Source organism: Meles meles, chromosome 18 (assembly GCF_922984935.1).
Source record: "Meles meles chromosome 18, mMelMel3.1 paternal haplotype, whole genome shotgun sequence".
In the NCBI taxonomy this organism is placed as follows: Eukaryota; Metazoa; Chordata; class Mammalia; order Carnivora; family Mustelidae; genus Meles; species Meles meles.
This window is the reverse complement of record NC_060083.1, coordinates 60,548,749-60,573,282: the sequence shown is the minus strand read 5'-3', so window position 1 is coordinate 60,573,282 and position 24,534 is coordinate 60,548,749. Positions and strand designations below refer to the sequence as shown.

Sequence of the window (24,534 nt, the reverse complement as noted above, 5' to 3'; positions counted from 1 at the left end):
CCCTGAGGGGCGGGCGGTGCTGCGTGGGGAGGGGGTCGTGCATCTCCAGCCAAAGCTGCCCAGTCTGGTGCTGGGGCCTCTGCAGGAGTCCAGAGGGGGCTTCCCGGGCCTGTAAGGGGGATTGAGTGACAGCCGCTGAGGCTGTGGACAGCAGGTGACCGGATGCCTGGTCCCCCACACGGGGCGGAACCCCAGGCCTTGGAAGACCCTGAGCCCGGAGCTGTGGGAAACACCGCAAAAGAAGGCCACGCCTCCCTTTCAGCAACTCCTGGGGGTGACTCTGGTCAGCCATGATCCCCTGAGGATGGCTCATGCTCCTGAGAGATTCCTGTAAAGGACCCCAGGGTGGTAGCTGCAGACCTTCACCTTGACCGTGAGAGCAATCAGTGGGCTGCGATCCTGAAGTCTGGGCCGCGGCCTTCTTGCGCACTGTCCACTCCCGGCCACCACTGCCACACACACGCGGCATGGGGCATCTGTCCGAGCCTCCTCCCTGTCACCCCCCCCCCCGCAGGTGGCCCCCTGTCTGTCCTCCACCTCGAACCAGTGTCCAAAAAACTAGTGTGATTACTACTCCCTCCGAGCTCCCAGTCCCAGTGAAGGCGACCAGCCTCTTCATCCACCAGGAAGCCACTACACCTGATGTCGCCCTCAGACTGTGCTCTGCGGATGAATGTGGGACCAGCGGCTCATGGAAAAACAAACAAGTGTGCACGTGTGTGTTTATTATAGGTTTTACTAACATAAAGGGTGTGGGGCGCCAATTAACAAATAATAATAAAATATACATTAGTCCTATTGCAAGTTCCGTGTAGCCAACGGGTACTCAGAACGCCTTTGCCGGTCTTCACCGAGCTCTTGTATCTGTAGTCAACCTGCGTTGCGATTCAACCCTAATTTGACGATCGTTCTGTGACCTTCACAATGTCGTGGCAGTAAGCCCACTGAAAGCCGAACCTGTATGGTTAACATTCTCTCTACTGCTTTCTTGGGTCTAGACAATCAGCAACACCCCATAAATCAAGCCGTGATTTGCAGAGTTTGCCAATTTCCATGGTGTAAATCCTCACAGCGCAGCCAATTTCAGACAAACAGCATGAGCTCATGGAGCAGGGAGCTGGAAAGAAAGGTGTGGTGGTCACCATTATATAATGTTTCCAGCATCCAGAGGCAAGAAATACAAATTATCTCAAGAGTGCAGCTAATAATCACATGTAGCAAAATAATTAGTAAGTGGGGAGTTTCGAGGTTTTCGGATCATTCTTTTGGACAAAATTTCTCTAATTGTGAGTTTCTATCATTGGATTTCTTTTAAAAGGCTCCATCTAGCAACCAGTCCCCCAAATACCCGACAATATAAAAATCAGATCTGGTGCTCAGGTCGAAGCTGGCTCCGGGGAGTGGCTGCCTTCACCCCTGCAAGCTGCCTCTGTAGGCTTTTCACTTCCTTCCGGCTCCAGGTTCCTTACTCTGCTCACTCTGCGTTTCTCTGAGCTTTACACACAGCCCTACCTCTGCCGAACCCTCTTCTCTCCTTGTCTCATTGCCCAGACACCCCTGCCTCCCCATCCCCTCCCTCCTCTCCCCTCCCCTTCCTTTCTTATTGCTTGTGGATTCCAACCTGGAGCCTGGGGCTTAAATTACTCACATTATTATCTTACCTCCGGGTTGCAGCAAGTAACATCACTGCCCGGAACGTGTAATTGTCACGGAGACCTCTCTTGTCTACCTCTGGATTCCTTCTGGACTCGCTGAGAGACACAGAGACCCCGCCGAGTCAGCCAGCTCCTCCCTCTCGCCACCCACGCCCACCTACACCTCTGGGACTGGACGGCATGTGGGACAAGGGTGGCATTCGAATGGCTTTATGGTCCCCTCAGCGTCTCCCACTCCATAAAGATGTGATCAGAAGGTCCCGTCAAGAATGTCTAATTCAAAGGAGAGATGCCAGGATGAAGATGTCTAAAGAAACGAGGGTTTTCCTTGTCCTCGTTCTAGACTGGAAAAGCACCTCAATGCTTGCACAGCACGAACATGGGGCTGGAGCTGGAAATGCTTATAAATGAGAGAGTGCTGGGCACTCCTAGCCAGGAGCAGAGGGGAGGCAGGAGACTGCTTGTTTCCTGTGTTCATTCAACGTATACCTGAGAGCCTTGCCTTAGGTGCTGGGGAGGGCACTACCGGGAGCCACAAGCTTCCCTCCTGAAGGACCACCAGCCCCGCTCTTGCCCTTTCTCCAGGGAACGAAGATTGTAGAAGACCACAAAGGACATGAAGGATGCAGGAACACTTCAAGTTCAACCTTCTCGTTGCAAGTCAATTATATGTGTGGCTCCCCACGACCTCTGTCTTCCAGCCTGGAGCCCGGAGCGAGACCCCGAAAGTCTGGAGGCACAGCCCAACCGCCTGCTGCAGGGACCACGCGGGCAGGAGCAGCCCCAAGCTGCCCAGCGGAGGGGCGGAAGAGCACAACGAGGTCCCGGGCGTGGCGTTCCAGGGCTCGAATGGGGGAAGAAGATGCTCGGTTGTCCCCACTTCCACTGGGCACCTAGGGCCGGCTGGTGCAGATGCGAACGGATTCGGGCCGGGAGGGAGGGAGGTCTGAAAACGCAGCCTCGGAACGGAGGCTAGGGTTGCAGCGAGGACTCCTCATTCAGCCTTCCCGCCAGGGCATCTGTTCCCTGGGCCGAGACAGGGTGGACAGTCGGCTCGTGACACCAGGTTTCTTCCTTTCTTCCTTTTTTTCTTTTTTAAAAAGATTTTATTTATTTATTTGAGAGACAGAGAGAGCATGAGAGGGGAGAAGGTCAGAGGGAGCAGACTCCCTATGGAGCAGGGAGCCTGATGCAGGACTCGATCCCAGGACTCCGGGACCATGACCTGAGCTGAAGGCAGTCGCTCAACCACCCAGGCCACCCAGGCGTCCCTGACATCAGGTTTCTTATTCTGGTTCCTGAGAAGCAGGGTGCGTGAGCCCAGCATGCGTGTGAGCAGTGTGTGTGTGTGTGTGTGTGTGTGTGAGTGTGTCCCAGGGAGCAGGCAGAGACGGTCACATCGCTCCAAATAGACAGGAGGCCGCACCCCACATGAATGAGTTAAGGGAGGTGAGAGGATGTTTCTCCCCAGAGCCCCTCCTCTCAGGTGGCTTCAAACCCTCAAACCCTCACTCTGGTCTCCCCCAGCCCACGCCTCCTCACACCCCGGCAGTGACTCCGGACTTTTTCTCCTTCGCCTTCCCCTCCAGTTCCTCATTCCCTGTCTAGAACCTAGTCCACGGTCTCTGCCCTGCCCCTTCACCTGGAGAGGACAGCGGCGTCCTTCCTGGTGCCTCCTGGCCTCCTGCAAAAGCTCTGACCGGCTATAACCCTTCTGCCACCTGCTTCCTCGGCCACACCTCCTGCTGTGTCCTTCCTGCCCAGCTGAGGGCCCTCCCCCACCCCCCATGTCTCTGGCCCAGCCTGTATTTCCCGGTGCCTACATCGTGTTGTTTCTGCTCTTCTCATCTCTGCTCACCTGCCCACAAGGAAGAGGTAGGCACCCTCTGAACCAGACACGGGCTTTGTCCCCTGGGGATGTATCCCATGCACATTGGCCGTGATGTTCTTTTTTTTTTTAATATTTCATTTTATTTATTTGACACAGAGAGAGAGAGATCACAAGTAGAGCAGCAGACAGAGAGAGAGGGGGAAGCAGGCTCCCTGCGGAGCAGAGAGCCCGATGCGGAACTCGATCCCAGGACCCTGAGACCATGACCTGAGCCGAAGGCAGCGGCTTAACCCACTGAGCCACCCAGGCGCCCCGGCCGTGATGTTCTTGAAGACGGGGGCCACCTCGTCATGCGTCTTCACCAGCTAGCGTCTGTGCACGGAAGCTCAGCACTGTGAGTGTCTTAAAGAAACCGTACAAGTCGTTTGTGGGGCAGGACACAAAGCAGGAAGCCTGGTCCACGGTGGGCACCCCTGACCCTGGTGGCATGATGGATGGTTCGGTCTGTGAGCTCACAGGGGAGGCGTGTGTGAACAGGCATGTGCTAAGCATGTGTAAGAGTGGGAAGCGGGCTGCTTGGGTAGAGGGGCACCCCGGGGAGGGGGTACAGGCAAGTTTGTGGTCCTCACCGGCAAGCACGCGTGTCAGGCACGGCTGATGACTCTCACTTCCTGGCCAAGTGCCCATGCCCCCCTCGGCCCCTCTCCCCTTCTCCACCACCCCCTTGCCACCCCTAGGGTCCTGGGGCACACGGCTGCCCGGCGTAGGGAAGCGTGCAGAAGCTTCATGGGTCTGAACGCCTCGGCAAAGCCCCTGGATGTCAACTTTGCCTGATTTTCTAATTTCATCTCTTACAAGCTTTCGGGATGCTAACATGATTAAGTTCTTCACACAATTTATTAGCATCATGTTGGAAATCCAGTAGTATATTATACTGTCTGAGTAATCCAATTAGCAAAATGTATTTATTTAACGGGGAATATTAGCCACACGCGATCCCACACCGAGTCCATCCCCGCCTTTGCCGCTCTCCTTGCGTTTCCCCAGGGGCAAGGACTGGGGCGACCACAGACATCTGCGGAGGCAGAGAGGGGCAGCCCCGTCACAGGGTAGCCAGGGATGCCCCCGTTTGGACTGTGATGGAGTGAGTCACGCCGAGCTACAGATTTTGGCTCTGAGACTGGGTGGTCTTGGGGGAGGAGAGCGAAATCCGAGGACACCGGGTTCAAATTCTAGCTTTGCCCCTTGCTTCGAGCTCTGGGAATCCTGGGCAGATTCTCGACCTTGTCTGTCCCTCAGCTTCCTTAGAACAGGTGAAATGGAGACAAGAAACCCCCCTCGCGAGGTGGATGCGAAGATTCAGCGAGGCAGCCCAGGCAAGCCTGGCCGGTGCTGGGCACACGGTTGTCGCGAACCCAGCCTGTCCTGTCGGCCGCAAGGACGGGCCCCGCCCCCAGCACCCTGATGGAGGAGGAGTCTGGCAGGGGCTCCCACAAGGCACCTGATGGGGGTGGGCGTGGTGGCTGCTGGGGAGGAAGGGACTGTCTTTGAGTGCTTGTTCCAGGACCTCCCACCTGATGCCCAGGCTGGGGCTGGGGCTTCCGTCCCTGATTTCACTCGCCATGGCAGCCAGCTCTGCTAGGCAGGCATCTTCTGTGTCCCTCCGGGTCATCACGGTCAAGACCAGGAGACCCAAGCTACCCCAGTCTCTCCCCAGCACACAGTGGGGCCCGATAAGCTCCTTATTCCCAGTTGCCTTCCTCTCCGTTGGGGAGCATGGGAGCCAGTGTTGCTCAGAGGGAGGGAGGAGCATGCTGAGTGAGTCCCGGGGGTGGTCTCGCTTGGTGGGCTGGTCTCCTGCCAGGGAGAAGGACAGGAGAGAAACAAAGGGATCCCCACCGGCGGCAGCTGGCCAGCCTTGCTGCGTCCTACCAGGCACCCCTCTACCTGCAAGGATCAGCCCCTGAGTGTGGCAGTGACTCTTTCCTCTCGGAGGCCCCAAGATCCCCAGAAACACCCCAGCGGCCAACTCGGGGCTCCCCTTTCTGCCCTCCCCAAGACTGCATTTTCAGGCTCCCGGTGGCGCTCTCCTCACCCCCTCGTGTGACTGAGACATCTCCGCCATGTGGTCCCCCCAGACTAATAGCTGCGATGTTCCGCCTTCCACATTAATGACAGGTGCGCCGGGGAAGAAGGCGGCCTGCCTGCCAGTGGGTTGCGCCGATATCACGCCGCTCTGTGCTGAGCAGCACACCCTGAGGCAACTGAAATCCTAATAGGTTCCTCTAACTGCCTCCTGCCTCAATTTTGACACCAGGCGCTTTCTTCTTCCTCCCCACGGCTCGCCTTATAACTCTTCATTGTCATCGATTTTGACTAAAAGAGAGAGAAAGACCCCGCTTGTGCTATTACCATTCTAAATCAGCGAGGCAGAGAGGCAGAGAGCTCCGGGGAGAGCGAGGGAGGGCTCCAACACGACGTGCCCCTCGGATCCTGGAGCGGAGAGGGGTTCAGCCAGGGGGACGAGGGGGCTGGGGTGCTGACGGCAGGTGAGTGAGGTCCCCGGGGGGGCCCTCTGCTGCCTCCTCCTCTCCTCCTGCATTTGGAGATGCTGGCAGAGGGTCTCATTTCAAAATGCTTTCCATCTCGGGGTCAGAGCCAACCTGGCCACGTGTGTGTGAGCTCTCCCCGACCCCGGCCATTTACTTACAGTCTGGGCCACACGCGGCCACACCCGCCCACTCTGAGCATCCCTGGTTCAATGATCAGTCGGCCGTTAAACCCAGCGGGCTGGATCTGAGAGGTCTGGGCACAGAGGAGGTTGGTCTGTGAGTGAGGGAAGGGGTGAGTGGTAGGGGTGTTCCCTGGGACCCCCACTGACCAAAGTGTCTCTGGGAGGAAGGGGAGGGGAGAGAGGGAGCCTGCTGGAGGGGCAGGGGTGCAGTGACTGCCCTCTCTCTCATTCCCTGTCTTTGTCCCACCTGCTACCAGGCTAAAAACCCCTCATTGTAACCATGTACAGGGAAGCCTCTTCCCATTTTCAAGAGGTTCAACCCACCGTGGACCACCCAGAGAGGCTGGGACCCCTGCATGTCATGTCCGGAGGACAGGGAGGGCCCTGACCCACGGATGGGGGACTCGGCAGGTCTGGCCGCAAAGGCAGATGCAGGGAGGGGCTCCATGGAGTCCAGAAAGAGAAGCCATGGTGGGGGCTGCTACTGGGGACCTGAACCATCCTGTCCCATCGGGGCATGCCTGGGGCCCCCTGTGGGCATCTCGGGCACCCAAGAAGCAGGAGCCAGGGTACGCTGATTTCCGGCCCCTGCGCTCATCTCAATGGGAGTCTCCGCGAACCCATGGCTGGACCCAGCTTGGTTGCGAGGCCTTCGCGATGCTTTCACATCAGAGCAAATCCTTGATGCTGTACCCCAGCTTCTCGCTGAGGGGACGTTGACGGTGGGGTGCAGGCCTCTCCAGGTTCCCCAGCCCGGGCTCCCCTGTGGTCCTCTGGGTGGGGGGCGTCTCCAGAATGGGCGTGTGCTGTGGGTCCAGGGTGAAGGAAGGAGCAGGCTTTTCCTGTTTCTAAACCCCTTACTGGTTGGAATCCAGCTGGCTGCTTCAGGGGTAGATTGGGTTCTGGAAGGCAGGCATTTGGGGTCTGCCCCCACTGCACGGCCCAGAGTAAGTCCGCCACATCTACCTGCGAAGGGGAAAATGCTTTTTGTGGCTCTTCTGTTCCCGGACTCCCCTTTCATGGAGTGCTGGGTCCTTACTCTGGGGCTTTCTAGTCTCCATGGACCAAAAAAGCTGGGACAGAGGAGAGTTTTGTCTGTGTCTTTGGGCCCTCAGGTGGGTGGTGGTGGGGGGAGAAGACGAAGGCTTCCTTTGGTGGGGTGGGGAGGGGAAGCTTCAGGAAAACACAGCTCTGATCCTGGACAGTCAAGGGCAGGCCCCTTCCTGGGGGCCCTTGGCCCAGTGCCCTGGCCGAAGGGGAGGGGTCTTCCGGGGCAGAGGCTGGAGCAGAGCCCCGCGGATGGGCTCCGGCAGGTAGAGTCACCGGGCTGGGCAGACACGGTGACGGTGACGCTCCAGGCAGCCTGATTCTCTGCACCTGCAGGTGGTGGGCCCTCGGGGGCAGCTCCTCCCCACCCCACCCCCCGGTGAGTGGGCAGCCCCCGGCCGGACTCAGGGTGCCGCTCCCCAGGAGCACAGCCACGCACCGCCGCTCGCTCGCACACCCCGCGCAGCAAGCCAGCTCTTCCCGCGGATCTCGGGAGGCCGAACTGGCAGTTTCCTGCGTCTGCAAAGCCGGGCCACCCAGAGGATGTGGGAGGGGCGGCTTCCGGCCCCCGAGTTTGGCGGCTGTTGCTGGGCAAGAATCCACCCCAGCCTCTGCCATTGGTCCTTTGGCGTCTTCCGGGCAGAGTGGGGAGCGTTGCCCACGCACAGGGGGCCGGTCCACTCCATTGCCCCATGGAGGCCATGACCATCAGCTTTGGGGGGGCCCCTGGGGCTCAGGGCTCTTCCGGCCAGCCCCGCACGGATTGAGCAGCCACATCGCCAGGCGACGTTTATCCTTTATCCTGCCTGCTGTGGCTCGCCTCGGCCTCCTCCCCTCCTACCCAGGGCTCACGCTTTCCCTTAGCCCCATCCTTGCTGGAAAAGCAGGCAGGCACTCCAGCTCCGGCCCTCCCGGCATCCCATCTGCTGGAGGGCGGTGTCAGGTCACCGCGGATGGCCAGCGTCTGTCCTGGGCGGTGGGGACCAGAGCACCCTTCGGAGCACCAGGTCCCTGGAGGCAGCCCCTGCTACCTCTCCACGACTGCACATCCAGGGACCGAGGACGCATCCAGGGACCAAGGATGCGCTGTGCAGCCGACACGTGATCAGAAGCAGCCACCCCCCATCCCTCTCCCCGGCCAGAGTCGGCTCCTTTGCGCCCTCCCCATGGAAACAGGACCTAGGGAGAGGAGGAGCAGACACCAGGGCCAACTGGCTGTGTGGTGGCAGGAAAACAGAGCAGGGGTGGCGAGGTGAGTGCCAGAGGGGCTGAAGGGTGAGCAGAGGCAGGGGAGGGAGGGCGGATCCTGAAGAACTCTGGAGAGCCCACATCAGCGGTCACCCACACCTGTCAGGGGTCCCCCCTCCAGCTAGAGTGGCGGGATGCACCGACCCATCCCAGCAGCCATGAGGGGAAGCCAGATGGGAGGCAGCGTGGAGTAGGGCTTAGAGCACATGCTTTGCAGGGACACAGACCTGGGTCCATATTGCTGTGTGACCTTGGAGAGCTCTCTCAGCCTCTCTGGGCCTACTTCTGCATCTGCCGAATAGGAAGAACAGTGATGGCAGCGTGTCGGGCTGCGGGGAGGACCCAGCGTGATGATGCATGAGGACTGTCTAGGACAGTGCCCGGCGAACTGTACGTACAGCATTTTGGGGACATGTTGCCGGTGACGACAGTGGCCCAAGTGTGGATGTTGCTAAAAGCCTCAGGAGACAAGAGGCCTGGGTTTTACAGCCCACGGCCACACTTGGCTGTGTGCTCGTGGGAAATGCACCTGTCACTCTGGATGACCTCTGGAGGTCACTTAGGGAGGGAGAGGCCTGGGGCTGGAGGTCGCTGGGGTCCTGACTTTGTCCTGGGGCCTTTCTGGGTGAGGCAATGAGAGGTTTTAGGCTCGTGGTGCCCAGTGCTGGGACAATCACCGTCCATCCTCCCGCCAGTGACGACATTTGCCACATTTCCAGCGAGGAAGCCGGAGGCCCACGTGGTTAACGACTTGACCCAAATCGCACCTTCTCGGCCACAGAGGGCCAGAACCACAGCACTGACCTCTGCCCAGAGTTCCCGTGAGGCCGATGGGCTTGTTTCTGAATCCTGGCCCTCCCCAATGTCGGCAGCCCCGACAATCAGCGCTAACATGCAGGAGGCCTCGCACCCCGGAGTTTCAATAGGAATGTTCTGGAACATGCCATTACATCAGGTCACAGCCATGTATCACGGGTCTGTTGCCTGCCAGGATGCAAAGTCCTCACTCGTCTTGTCTCATCTGGTCTTCCCAGGACCCCGTGAGGTCCTCAACCCAGTTCCCAGGGCACAGACAAGGCAGAGGGGCGGGTCTTGCTCAGAAGAGCCCCAGAACCAGCAAGTGTTGGGTTCTGAGCCCAAAGGTGCCCTCTCTGCCCTCTAGCATTCTAAGACCCGGTCAGAGCCCAGGGGTTACGGAAACTTGGCTCCTCTGGGAGGAAAGCCCAGGCAGAGGCCATCTCCGTCCCCGCAGCGAAGGGGACTAGCCCGGCCACATCCTGCCTGTGCTTGACCGGGAAGCTGAGCGTGCTTATGCGGCCCCCACCCAGCCCTGTCGGGCCCCCAGACCTCTCGCAAATGCCTGCTTTGTCTCCCACTGCCTGGATAACCCAGGGCGCCCCGGCAGCTGGAGGGAAGGCAGGCTAAGCTGACCGGCGCTGGGTGAGCCAGACGGTGACTCTGGACAAAAGGAGGTGACCCCAGCCCCAGCGGTCCAGGGACTCACACGCTCCAGTGGGGGGTCCCGGGGTGCACCTGCTGCAGTCAGGCGTTGTAATAACCTCGCCGACACGCCCCTCGTGGGGGCTCTGTGAGCACCCTCTGTCCTGTGGTACACGCTTGGAAACCCAGCTCCAAGAGCTCGTAGGGGACGTGGGCAGGCCCTGAGGCCCATGCATCTGACTCCAAACCCTTCCTTACAAGCCCGGAGACCAGAGAAGCGCCATCACCAGCTTGGGCACGGGGGCTCGGCCCACTGGTCACAGGAGGGCAAGGCTGGGAAGGCTTTGAGGAGGGTGGACCTGGTCTTGCTGCCGCAGAGGGATAGGGAGTGAGGGCTGATTAGGGCCAGGCTGGGCCAGGTTCCCGGGGGCAGGGGTGGGGGAAGAGAGTCAGGACGGCCTGGTAAGAAGTTGAAGGGTAGGTAAAGATGGGCACAGGCGGCTTCTGGAGGGTCTCTAGTAGGAAAGAGACCAAGTCCTGTGGAACCAGGTGTGGTCCCATGTGGCAGGACCCAGCCAGAGGGCAGGTACGGGTCTGTGGTCCCTGACAGGTCTTGCAAGCGCTAGGCAGGACTCTGTGACCTGGGGCCTGGAGCAGGGCTGAGTCATGGGGAGACAGATGGGTGTTCTGGGATAGGGAAGGGGTCTGAGGGCTCAGCAGGCTTGGACGCAAGGCTGTCGACCCCGAGCATTGCAAGTACACGGCAAGGGGCCCGGGCTGCAGCTAGGTGGGCCAGGGGTGGGGACAGGTAGACTGAAAGCTCCAGCTGGAAGGAAAGCCCGGGGGGGTCTCCTGGTGGAGCAAAGCCCAGGGCAGCTTGGACAGCCGGGATGGGCTCACCTGTCCGCTGGGATCAGCCTGGGCTCAGGGTCCAGACAGAAGGGACTGCACTCCCTTTCCCCCCCTGGAAAACACACCCTGTTATCTCTCTGTCTATAGCTCGCTTTCTCTAGAATCTCCTGTAAATGGACTCTTCCAGGACGCAGCCCTTTGAGTCTGGCCACGTTCAACCAGCATAGCAGTTTGGCCGTCCATCTGTCTGTCCGTCCGTCGCACCACTGCGCGTGGTAGTAGCCCACTGCTGAGTCGTGCCCCACAGAGTGGAGAGACCTCTGTGTGTTTCCCCTCCCCCTGCTGATGGACGGCCGGGCTGGTTCCAGTTCTTGGCTATTACGAATAAAGCTGCCAGGCGCGTTTGCCTACAGGTCTCTGTACGAACATATGTTTTGCCTTCTCTGGGGTAAATACCAAGGGATGAAGTAAGTGGACATTAAACTTTGTATAAGAAACTACCAAACTGCTTTCCAAAGTGATGGGTCTCTTAGTTCCCCTCCCCCAGGGTGGGGAGGTCTCATTTGCAAGCCAGAATGAGGGGTGTCCCAAACTTCTTTTTCTCCTTCCCTTAGCAAAAATCATCCCGATGCGTGGAAAGGAATCTGCGTCACATCCATGTAGGTGGGAAACAGAATATGAGGGAAGCTGTAAGGCCTCTGAGGCTACGGAGTTCTCACCACCACCACCGGCCTCCCCTGTGGCCTCCCCGGCTCCAGCCCTTTCTTCCCCCAGGGGCAGCACCCAGGGGCCGACCTGAATTCGGTGCTCACCCTTCCTGGACTTTTCAAAGAATTTTCTCCTTAGAAATGCATTCGTCAACATGGTGATACTTGTTTTTTTGTTTTTGGGGGGTTTTTTGGGTTTTCTTAAAAAGACTGAACGAGGGGCGCCTGGGTGGCTCAGTGGGTTAAGCCACTGCCTTCGGCTCAGGTCATGATCTCAGGGTCCTGGGATCGAGCCCCGCATCGGGCTCTCTGCTCCGCGGGGAGCCTGCTTCCTCCTCTCTCTCTCTGCCTGCCTCTCTGCCTACTTGTGATCTCTCTCTGTGTGTCAAATAAATAAATAAAATCTTAAAAAAAAAAAAAGACTGAATGACGCATGCTTGGCTCAAAATCTTGGTTTTTGTTTTGGTTTGGTTAACTCGGCGTTCAGGACTCCCTTGCAAGGGAATCACTCAGGTCACGGCACGTGGCAGGAGTCCACGCGTTGCTCAAGCAAGGTAATACCCCACATGTGAGCGCAGGGCGATTTATTTACCCGTCCTTCTACGGATGGACGCTTGGCCCCTCCTCCCAGTGTTTTGCTAGAAGTCGCCGTAAATATTCTTGTATATGTCTCCGTATCTACACGGGCAAGGTGTCCCCTCCGTGGACACACGGGCATGGGGCGGCGGGGTCGCAGGGAAGGAGAATATCCAGAATGAGTTCTCTTCCTCCTCCTTCGTAACCAGCATCTTTCCCATCCCCCGAGCCCGGCTGAATGTCGGCCTTGGCGCTGGGCACTTCAGCTGGGTCTCAGTCAACTGTCAGAATCACATGGGGAGGAAGGCTGCCTTATTATCCTCAGTTTACAGACCAGTTCCTAGGGCTCAGAGAGGTTAAGTCACTTGCCCAAAGCCACACAGCGAGTAAACAGCAGGGCCCTGATCTGGGTCTGTCCAGATCCCACAGCGTGGCTCAAAATCCTTGATCTCAAGGCCCCTCTGCCGCCTCAGACACGTGGAGTTCTGGGCACGGCTCTGGGGCAGCGGTGGCTGCTGACGCGTAGGCTGGCCCGTGGACCGGGCCTGACGCGCATCCAGGCCTCCCCAGGGAGCGTGGCGGAGGTTCACGTGTGCACGGCTGTGACAGGCTCAGCCCCCGCTGCTCCCTGTGTGCCCCACGCCGGAAGCCCCCGCGCAGGGGAAGGGCCTCAGCCCCTGCCCTGCTCACCTTCGCTTTCTCTTAAGCGGCTGCGAGAGATGCCATTTCCCAACACAGAATCGGGCTCCATCCGTCCCCGCAAACGGCCTGCAGCTCAGCCCAGCTACAGAGGAGTCAGGGGAAGGGAGCAAGCAGGGATGTCCTCGCCCTTCCTGGGGCTAAACATCCCAGTTTGAGGTGAAGCAAATTTCTCACTGGAGCCTATGGCCTCCTGCTGGGCCGTCGGAAGCGCTGCTGAATCAGGTCCTTTATTTTTATTTTTATTTTTTAAAATATTTTATTTATTTATTTGACAGAGAGAGAGGTCACAAGTAGGCAGAGAGGCAGGCAGAGAGAGAGGGAGAAACAGGCTCCCCACTGAGCAGAGAGCCCGATGCGGGGCTCGATCCCAGGACCCTGAGATCATGACCTGAGCCGAAGGCAGAGGCTTAAACCGCTGAGCCACCCAGGCGCCCCGAATCAAGTCCTTTAACACTGAATCATGTTAACAAGACGGCGGGACGGGCTCATCCTACACTTGCTGAAGGCCGGTCCCTGGGGCTGAGCCGGACATGCCGGTGGCAGGGCTGGAGGCCGCGGGGTGCCGTGGACAGGCTGGTGGAGACCCTCCATCCTTGGAGCATCAGAGGACACGATGAGGCAGGCATGTTGTCCTTGCCGTTGAGGGTAAGAAGGAATTCTCCCTGGGCCTCTGTTTGGGGCCCGTGGTGTGCAGAGAGACAAGGGTCCAACCAGGAGAGGCCATTGAAGACCTGAGAACCCTAAGAACCACTGCCCGCCTGCAGGTAGGAAGAGGACTCCCTCCCCCACAGCGAGCCGGGGCTCCATCAATCTGTGTTCCTGATGATTCTGGCCAACCCAGCGCTGTCCGGCTTAAGGAGCCTGGGACTCACCCTCGCCCCTCGGCCTCCGACTCCAGTCCCTCTACCCACGCTGCAAACGCAGGGCGCGGTCATGGAGCTCCTTCCCTAGGGACCCTTCAGTCCCAGAAACGGGAAGCGAGGAAGGGAAGGAGGAGCCCCAGCCTCCCGAATGGACAGCCTGACCCTGACATTGCCAGCTCCTCAGTATTCTGGCAAGACCCCTGAGAGACCCAGCTTAAAACATAAGAATAATATCTGAGAAGGACAATACAGGAAGTCACGGGCATCCCTTAACACTCTAGCAAGAGTGAGCGAGTCCGGGGAGAGTAGTCACTCAGGTGGGACTCAGCTGGGGGGCAGCAGGTGGAGAAGCTGTACCAGGAGGCTGGTGGCGTTGCCAGGGGACCCTCTTTGGTGGCCCCTGTCAACCCACTAAAGACTGCCATTTTCCTAGGTCTGCCATCTTGGAAAGTCTGCTCTAGGGAGTGGTCAGGACTGGCCCGGAGTTGCACCTTCAAGCCGTCCCCATCCCCGTGCTTGCCGTGGATCACCTGTGCTCCTCTCCCTGCTCAGGTTTTCGCTCTTTCATTCGGGTCTTCTAGATTTCCTTGCCCCTTGCTGTCCTCAGTGTGTGCCTATGAGTCTCAGATGTCCTGCCCAGCTCCCCTCATCGGTGTCCATAAAGGTCTTTGATTCCCTCCCGGCCCTCCAAGCACCGAGTTGATGCCCATGACTTGAGATCTGTGTCCCCCTTGCCCTGTCCGGGTGCTGGGGTTACGCATCCACCAGAGCCACGCCTTCCAATTCCTCCGCCGCTGGCCCCGGCTGCACACAGCCCACACGTCCTGATGGTCGGGTGACAGTTGAGAGAACACATCCTGTGTGGGGGGCACCGTGCCAAGCATTCAATGCATCAGCTCGTGCAGTTCCCATGACAACCCTCTGCAGGGGGGCGTGATGATCACCCCGTTTTACAGACGAGGAACCTGAGCGGCCACCATCACTCTGGCTTGGCTCCAGCGTTGGCTTCCTCCTTCAGGAATGGATCCCTCTGCCTTGGGCCCACCCCTACCTGTGCCCTGGAGACCTGAGCAGCCTGATCTGAGCTCTACCAGGTCCCCCCAGCCTTGCTGCCTTGGGCCGGGACATCTGGGGACTCCTGGGTAGCTCTGTCTTTGCATTGGCCTCTGGCTGGCCCTCTTGCCCTTCTACTATTGGACGATGGCGTTGACTGTTGGTTTCTCTGGTTAAAGACCCTGCTTTTCCTTCCATGTGTTCTATGTCTGCTCAGCAGAAAAGAGAATGAAAGTCTGGGTAGTGCCCAAGCTGCCTGCTGCTGTTCTGGCCCTGTCTTTACACATCAGTGACTTCAGATAAGCTGCTTGGCCTTGACTGAGCGTTTACACCAGGGGAATTGGCAAGTGCCACAACTCAGAAATTTTCTTCTGCTGGAAAGGTGGGCAAACACTTAGCAGCACATGCTGGAGAGGCCCCCTCGAGGTCCTCTCCAGGCTGCTCTAAGAGGGCCCGCTAGCCTGCTTCGTTCTCTGGCCCTTCTTCTCCAGGCTGCCGTCCCCTTGACAACGGGCTTTCCCTGTCCACACAGTCTGGTCTGCTTTCACTCGGCTTTGGGCCCTCAGCTCACAGCCAACACCAGAACTTACTTTAAAAAATAAATACTTGTAAACTGAATGAGACAAGGTCCCCACCCAGAGCCATAGACAAGCATGATTTCTTTTCCAGTGAATGGGAGACAGAGCCTGTTCAGCATCACCCATTACAAAATGTGGCCGTGGCCAGCTTTCATCTGTTCCTCTCCCTGAGCCAACCTTCCTGGAAGCTGGAGGTTCCAGGGGTTCCTGGAAATGTGAGTCTATGGGTCGGGGATCACAATACTCTCCCGTGTCCTTCAGAACCCCTGGAGTGTGTCAATTACTCCGTACATCGGGCCCAGCTGTATGAGCGATGTGGCCAACTCCTCATTGACACAGTTGCATTAAAGATTTAGGATATAAATTTGAACAAGGATTAACCATTCCCAGAGCAAACAGCCCTCACCGGCACTCCTCCCAGCACAGAAACCCCACTGAGTTATCCATGTGCAAACAACCATGCCAGTCTCTCTCTCTCCCTCTCTCTCCTCTCTCCACTCCCTCTGCCTGACAGCCCTCCTTCCCCCAACAGAGTCCAGGGTTGGTGGCCGCTGGCCTGCAGGGGAGGCAGGCTGAGTGTTGGAGAAGCAACGGGGACTTCAGTCCACCTGCTGGAGTAGGGAGGGGCTAAGTGAGACCCGAGTCAGCTTCCCTTCTGCTCCTCAAAGGGGAGAGAGCCGTACCTTGGCCCCCCGCGGCCCTTGCCTCAATGTCAACAGGGTGGAAAGCTGAGAACAGGTCATGGATGAGCCCCATTTGCCCCCAGGGGTTTCCCATTTTTGGACAGACAAATCGCAGAGATTGGGGAATTAGCATCCTGAGCCCGGTCTGGCATCTCCCGGAAAACTGAGATGCACGAGAAAGCCGGGAGGAAGAGCTGTCTTGCTGCCTCTGTCCTGTACGTGTCTATCAGAGTCCTCCCAAGCCCGGACAGAACCGTGCTCCCTGGGGAAGCAGAGTCCTCTGTGAACAGAAACACTCAGGTCCACTTGCCTTCGGTGGCCAGACGGGTACCGGGAGGTAGCTGGGGTCACCTGGGGGCATCTGGTTTCTTTGGAGGAGCCAGACCCGCCAGCTAGATTTTTTTGTGGAAGCCTACGATTTTAGATGTTGGCACCCAGATTTTCTTATCAGAGAGCATGGTATGGGCCAGACAAAGCCTTTTGTGGGCTGGCTTCTCCTTCCTCAGCCGAGCAGTTTGCAATCCCTGCTCTGAACGTGCAGCGGCTGGCGGGGGGTGCGGGGGGAGTGTGGCTTTGGAAGGGGGCAGGCTCCAGTGTTTCTGCTTTCAATTTCACAAGCCATGCTTCTTCCAGGGGCTGCTGCCTTCCAGGGTAATTTGATTTTGCTTTTCTCTTGCTGCCTTTGATCCTCCGAGGTCGCCAGGCATAGCTACCATTTTATTTGCAGGCTCTGATGGCGGGAGAAGACTTTGAAAGCTGTAGCCTGAAGAGGCGCGCTTCCTCCGGGCTGTTGTCAAGTCGTTTTTCATGGTCTCCCGGGGAAGTGGAGGCCACTGCACAGGACAGAGAGGCTTGGGGGGAGAGGCCCTCAAATGTTCTCTGGGCTACCTTGGGTTGGGATGACCTACTCCGCTTTGCTGACTCTGGGCTGCCGAAGCTAGGAACGAACTTTCTCTACCGGGGGCTGTCACCAACTCATCCATCCACCCACCTGTCCACCATCACTCCATCCGTCCATCCATCCATCCATCCACTCGTCATTCCATTTATCTATCACTCCATTCATCTGTCTTCCCACCCAACCATCCATCCACCACCATCCCATCCATCACCCTGTCCATCATTCCATCCATCCATTTATCACTCCATCCCGCCATCCAGCCAGCCATCCATCCCACAGTTACTGGGCATTGGTCATGTGTCAGGGCTGTGCTTGGTTATGGGCTGATAATGATGGTGGACAGTGGTCCTCGTCCCCACAGAGACTGCATTCTTGCCCCCACAGTTTTGATGCAGCAGAAGCAAGGTCTTCTTTGCTGGATTTTGAGGTTTATGCAGTTTTGGGCCAGCCAGAAGGAAGGGAAGGTATTTCTGGAGGAGGGAATAGCGCGCGAGAGAGGCAGCGGCCCCTCCCAAGCCCAGCGCAGACTCAGTGGAAAAGCAGACAGGCATCCTTCCCGTTCTCTGGGCACAGCACTGAGAGGATCAGGGGTGTCTCCCCTTTGGTGCAGAATTTGTCCCTGTAGGCGGTGAGCTGACTTGGTAACAGAAAGGGGTAGATGTCAGTGATGGTTGGACGTTGGGATGAGCTCCCTCAGAGTAGGCTCTAAAAATCTTCACATCATGGTACTGCTGGTAGAAGGACCCCTTTGAACTTGAACCAAAGTTTTCCACTCCTTCCAGCCAAACGCCCAAGGCGATTACTCATGCTCACGACACTTTGGGGTACATATACACTACAGATGAGCAAACTGATGCTGAGAAAGGTTTAATAACTGGTTAAAAACCACCCAGGTCTCTGTTCACAGTTCTCTTCTGAAAGCGGTGATGTCTGCTCGCGCACCGGGACCGAACCAGCGGCACACCCCATCCCTTCTCCCAGTCGGCCTAGACGTCAGTGCACCACCACCAGCGGGAACCCACAAGCTTCCTTCTAACCACACGCTACGGAGCTTTTATCTGATTTCCATTTTTGCTGACGGAGTCCCTCTGCACAGAGCTGTTGGGCCAAGCTGGTGTTAATGATGCGTCCGTCCACTCCACTTACTCTGATCATCTGTATTGTGGGGCAAACGTGGGCTCCTTGTTGTTGTTGTTTTACTTCTCGGAAGATCTCTCCATCATCAACAAATCCAAGCTCTGCTCATTATTTGTGCTGCCTGAGCCCCCGATCACCAGCGTTTCCTGAGCCCCCCACGCACCCCCCACCTACTCCCACTGGCAGACCCAATGGCCAAGCCCAGGAGGCAGCAGCTATTTCTGTGTGAACAGAGGAAGGATGGGGGGGGAACGCAGGCCAATTGTTGACGAGTTGTCCAACCTTCTGTGCCCTCCTCAGACCCATGGAAAATGGTACCCTGTCTTACCTAGGCTCCCCAAGAGAGGAAACAACGAGCCAGAGTTGAAAAACCTGTAGACTTTTTGAAAAGGTAGAAAACAGGTCTTTTGGTTGGCTCTCCCCTGGATGTGAGCTGTGGGAGTGGGGTGGAGAAGGTGGCTTCTGGAGATCTCTATGCACAGGAATTCCCGGGGCTGCAATTTTATCCCCAGATCTCCCATTATCTTAATTTGTTTTTGAATCCTTCTCTGCGGCTCAACTTGCTCTCTGTATAATGGGAGGATCCGATTAGATCAGAGGTTGTACAAACGTTTTCTGTAAAGAGGCAGGTAATAAATATTTCCGGCTTTGGCAGCCGGAAAATCTCTGTGGCAACTTCTCTCCTCTGCTGTGGCGTTGTGGAAACAGCCATAGGAAATTTGAGCATGAACAAGTGTGGTGTGTTCCGATGAAACTTTATTTACAAAAGCATATGGAGGGCAAGCGTCTGTGGCTGTTTACTTGCAGTCCCACCCTTTTATCAAATCAAATCTTGCTTGGAGGGGCGCCTGGGGGTTTAGTTGTTAAACACCTGCCTTTGGCTCAGGTCATGATCCCGGATCCTGGGATTGAGCCCTGCATTGTGCTCCCTGCTTGGCGGGGAGGCTGCTTCTCCCTCTCCCACTTACCCTGCTTGTGTTTCCTCTCTCGCTGTCTCTCTCGGTTAAATAAATAATCTTTTTTAAATATCTCACTTGGAACCCCGCTTCATACAATAGATAGACTCTCAGCTTCTCTCCGATTGTACTGGGGAGACTGCACCCTCTCTCCCCAGGACCCCTCCAGCATATCCGGCTCCCACCCCACCTGACACCCACCCTAAGCTTCTGGAACACAATTTGAGAACCTGGAGCCTTGAAGACCTCACAAAACCCCCAACAGCGTATGATTCATTCATCCATTTGCCTGTCTGCCTGCATCCTACTAGACACCCATGCGGTCCCGGGACAGCAGGTGCCAACGGGCGGGTGGGTTTTTGATATATTTTGATTTTCTTAAACCACATGTGTATTAGTCAACAAGTTCTGTTTTAAATAAATAGATGGATGTCTTAGTCTGTTTGGGCTGGTGTACTGAGTTACCACAGGCAGGTGGCTATATAAACTGTAGAGATTTATTTCTCACAGTTCTAGGCTGGGAGTCCAACATGAAGGCGCTCTTGGGTCTAGTGCCTGGGGACGGCTCCCTTCCCGGTTCACAGACAGGATCTTCTGTCTTCTGGCTGTGTCTTCGCAGGAGGAAGGCGCAAGGGATCCCTTCGGGGTCTCATTTGTCCGAGCACAAACCCCATTTATGAAGGCTCTGCCCTCATGACCTCTCACCTCCCAAAGGTCCCGCCTCCGGACCCCGCCCACTGGGAGGCTTAGATTCCCTCGTCCTAAATCAGGGCAGGACGTTCGGCCCCCAGGGACCAATAACTCATTGACATGGTACGAACAGCCCATGACCTCGAGTTTGCTGTGGGCAGCTCGGACCCAGGACTGGGTGCCTCACTGGCAGACCCAGCGTAAAGGCGTCTTGCTCCAAAATGGGGAGTTATCTGTGCATAAAGATGGTCCCCCGAGTGCTCCAGGGAAAGCTGGGAGGGGATCGCAACTTTCTCCATGCTTTTCTGTGAGCGCAGAACTTTCTCTCACTGCGTGTGTCAGCCTCATCACGGCAGAAAGGGACAACGGGTGCTTTACGTGGGACAGAGCCCTCAGTGGGCCCCTCTGCAGCCGCGTGGGGGGGTGTTGCCGCTGGGGGGCGGGCAGAGTGAAGGGCCACTTTATCTCCAGGTCTGTCCACGCAGACACGCCTCTAGTCCAGGTGGGTCCCCTGACCTCCCCCGGGGGTCTCCGAGCCCCTTTCCTGGCTCTGGAAGCAGGGACCCCTCAGCCACCCATGTGCTGCACAGTTTTAGAGGGAAATTGGGGCTTGAGGAAGACCCATTGCTCACGTCCGAAGGTCTGGGTCCCCAGTAGAAAATTACCACGAGCCCCCAAAAGTGTCCCTGGACCTATAACACTGTATAAACGTAGATCCAACATACACGAATGGGTCATTGAGGGGCATTAGGGAAGCCGCGAGTAGAGCCCTAACCTTTCAAGGGAAATGTCGTGCTTTCCCACAGAGCCCCCCAGGGTGTGATATGGAGAACCGGAATATTTGGGGTGAGTTTCCGACTTCCCTGCCCAGGCTCTGGCCAGTCTGAATATCTGCTGTAGCCTCTACATTTTTCCCTGCCCCCTGCCTGGGGCTCCTGTCCCTCGGAGCTGAAGGCTGAAGGCTCCCCTGCCCTGCTCCCCGCTGCAGAGTGAGCACACCCCCTCCCACGCTGGCCGTGCCCCCCTGCCTCCTGGTGACCCACCTCTCAGCTGAGCCAGCAAGTCTCGGGCTGCCATTCACAGGACGCTGTCTCTTCCCTGTCCACCCTCCTTGGACGTCCGGGAGTGTGTCTCTTCCTGTATCACCGTTTCCTTGAGTCGTGAGGTGCCTGACTTCATCCGTTGAGGCTCTTCACTATGGTTATGGTGTATAGGGGGGCTGGCGGAGGGAGGGGGCAGTGACGGGGCCACACAGAAAGATAGAACGTGATCCTTGAGGGGACAAGAGCCATCCCACCCAAATCCCCTCTTGTTTCTTAATGGAAATAAAATCCACGGAACACAGAGTGAACCACGTTCAAGCGCACCATTCAGCGGCACTCAGCACATTCACGCCGTGGCACGACCACAACCTCTACCTTGTTCCCGAATATTCCCATCACCCCAAAGGGAGACCCCATCCTCACGAGCCGTGGCTCTCCATTCCCTCCTCCAGACCCTGCAGTCAATTATCAGCTTTCTGTCCTATGGATTTGCCTGTTCTGGACGCTTCACATAAACGGATCATACGGTATGTGGCCTTTTGGGTCCGGCTTCTCTCGCTGAGCACCATACAACCCTTTGTCTAACTATGGAAAGGCCGCGACCCAGCAAGGTGAAGTGAGCTGCCCGAGCTCACGCAGCTTCTTGTGCGGGAGGAACAGACCTTCCCACGAACGAGAGGAAACGGAGCCAGGACCAGCAGCCGCAAGGCGAGGTGAAGTCCAGGAGAAAATGCATCATCCCGAACTTGAACGCAAGCTCTATCCTGACGAAGCATTTCTGGGGTGTCTCCTGAAGCCGCAGCGACCCCCTGCCCGGGGGAGAATTCCTCCTTTCTCCGAGTTTCTGTTTGCCGTGCGAGCCTCAGGCGAGACCCCGAGATCTGTTTCCCGCATGTCGGCCGTGCGGTTCCAGGCCGGCCTTCGGTCTCCGCACACCTCACCTCCTCAGTGCTCGGGGCCTGCACCCGCACAGCCTGCATCGGGGGCCACTGCAGGGGTTAAACGGGGCGGTGCCCGGCAAGGGTGTGACAATCGGACAAACGTCACCATTAGCATCGCCTCCGTCCCACGGGGCGTGCGGCCACGGCAGCAAAGCCGCGCACCTGCTCTGAGGTCGGTCGGCGAGGGTGAGGGGCTCTGGACGGAGCAGTCGAGGCGTCTTCCCGTGGGGTGGGCGGGATGGGGGAAGATGGGTCGCAGCGACAGCTTCCAGTGTTGGCCTTTGTCACCACGTCCGAGAAGGGGCAGAGGAAGGCCACATTGGGCTCCTTTGTGCCCCGTCTCCTGGTCTACCCTGTAAACCATCCCCCCTTCCTCTGGAGAGACAGGTCCCCGACACTCAAGGACGGCACGCACGTGACGGTGACTGGTCGGAAACGTCCCCAGAGGCTGGGCTGCTGTACCTTGGCTGGCACAGAGATGGGGGAGCCTCGCTGTTCCATCTGGAGGCTCTGGAGCAGCCTGATAAGATTGATTTTCCATCACCCATCCCACACGCTCCCTCTAGTCGGAGGCAAAGCTGGAGTGTGACGTAGGCGTGTGACTGGTATTCCGCGTCTGTTTACCCCGGGAAGTCTGGAGAGCCGCAGTCCCTCGTTCCCAGAGATGCCCCGGTGGCTCAGAGTCCGACCTGAGCTTTGCACAGGCGATAGGAGGGCCGAGATGGGCGGCCCTCTGCAGCCTGGACCAGCTGCCTCCTGCTGCACGCGGGCTGCTGGGGTGCCAGCCTGGACGCCAGAAAAATACCAGCCCCAGGAGGAGCGGGGAGCCCTCTCTGCATGCCTGGCAGCCCCTCTCCCCACCGCTGTCCACCAGTCTGCGGTCAGCCTCCCACTTGGGGCTCTGGAAGGCCACCACTCCTTGGCTAACCGTTTTTCCTCCTATTTTCTAGGGAGGCCTCCCCTGGTGATTTCCGAGCCAGAGGGGAGGGGCTGGTTCAGGGCCTGGTGGGTGGGGATGGTTCGTGATTCAGACACTACAGTCACAAACAGACAGAAGGTCCTGTAGCCAGCATCCCTGTCTGCCCCCCTGTCTGCGTGGGGATGCAGGAGCGGGTGCGCTGGGGAGGGCCGAGGCAGGAGAACTCGCATTTCCTCTGGTCATGTGGGAATGGAGGGAAAAGTGGCTCATTGGAGCCCAAACAAGGATAGACGCGTCTTCTCCATCCTCTGCTCTGTAAAGTAAGCCTCGAGGTCGGGACAAGGGGCAAGGCCCAGGATTCATTACGGCCTCCTGAAAGCCGCAGACTCATGGGGGGCCCCACTTCCCTCCCCCTCCTTGGAGTTATTTCCATAATAACCTGACCCTCAGGTTACCTCTCATTAACAAACACATGTGAAACACGGAAGCAGCTGGCGACATCTCATAAATACAGAATGTTAACCCCGGTGTAGACGGCGTCCTCTCCCACACCCGAGAGAGAGGAGCCCCCCGCTTAGCACAGCCATCAGGGCCGTCAGGCGCTGGTGGGAAGGGCCCGGCAGAGGAGGGCGGCCGCCTCTAGACTGTGCGCTGACCCGAGAGATCGTGCCTCTTCTGAATCTGAGCTCAACCTTCAATTAATTCCTTTGCCCCCGTTCTGGGCTTTCCCCTCCTCACTCTCTCTGGGCGCCGGGAGGTCTGGGAGCCAGGGATGGGGCATTTCAGGCCCATCTGCTAAGTGCTCGCAGGCAGGATCACCCTCCGACCCCGGCCCGGGCATCTGAGAGAGAACCAGGGCTGTGCACACTCAGGTCTGGAACTCACACACTGTGGCTCTTCAAGAAACCCGTAGCGGAGGGCCATGTGGTCCCACCTTGTCTTTTTCCTTCTGGAGGTGCCCCTTTGTTCTCCCTGGGGTCCTCACTGAGTGGTGCATGAGTTCTGGGACTTGGGCTGTTTCTGAGCCATCGAGGTCCCTGAGCCGTGTGGGGTGGGCAAGAAGTCTCCCATTGAGGGGAGGGGCTCATCTGTCCCTCAAGGGCTGTCCCAGGAAGCAGGGAGGCCACCTCGGTGATGAGGCCTGGGGCGCAGCCTGGGACTGGGGAGATTTCGGAGGACAGAGCTAAGGAACAGCCGGCACCAAAGAGGGGGATTCCTGGGCCTCCCTTTCCCATTCCAACCTTCTAACTCCACTCTTGCAAAGGGCAAATCCAACCTCAGGCCCTGGGACAGCCCGCTCTGCATTCAGGGCTGAAGTGTGGACAAAGGATGACACCGAGGTCCTGTTGGAAAGGCACTTGGAGGCTGGAAGGGGGCTTCAGGGTGGGCTGGACCCGAGGGCTGGTCCTGAGCCCTGGACACCCATACCCCTGCTTGCCAGCCCCTGCTCATTTCCTGGCTGGTGTTTCGAGTTGGACGACCACACTGTGAGTGGCCACGTGGCCCATACTCGGGCTGCCATCAAGGCCAGGAGACCGATTTCCTCCTTTGCAGTAAGGAGGACGACCAGGCGGACAGCACCGCTCCTGCAGCAAATCTGGGAGCTTTCCCCATGGGCCAGCTCTGCGGGCGCTGGCCAGAAAGGCTAACAGGGTCTACGGCCATACCACCCTGAACGCACCTGATCTCATCTGATCTCGGAAGCTAAGCAGGGTCGGGCCTGGTTAGTACTTGGATGGGAGAAAGGCTAACAGGAATTAAGCGCTCTCATCAGCCATGCATATTTGTACCTACTGCGGTGTAACAAATGACCTCGAAACTCAAGCTTCAAATAACAAGCACTGGTGACCTCAGAGTTTCTGAAGGTCAGAAATCTGAAAGCCCGGGCCAGTTGTGGCCCCAGGCCTTTCCGGAGGTTGTGGTCAAGCCGTTTGTCAAAGTTGCATGATCTCAAGATCTAACTGGGGCAGAAGAAGCT

At 57.7% G+C, this 24,534-nt stretch overlaps 1 protein-coding gene across 1 annotated transcript; it reads left to right on the top strand.

The window, feature by feature from the left end:
- The first annotated feature begins 5,609 nt into the window (after nt 1–5,609).
- Nucleotides 5,610–11,724, top strand: LOC123930079 (protein transport protein SEC31-like). Its single transcript, XM_045986286.1, has 3 exons — nt 5,610–5,664; nt 7,426–8,519; nt 8,733–11,724. Exons 1-2 carry the CDS (start codon nt 5,610–5,612, stop codon nt 8,370–8,372), a joined length of 1,002 nt encoding a protein of 333 aa, XP_045842242.1. The 3' UTR covers nt 8,373–8,519; nt 8,733–11,724.
- The last annotated feature ends 12,810 nt before the right edge of the window (nt 11,725–24,534 follow it).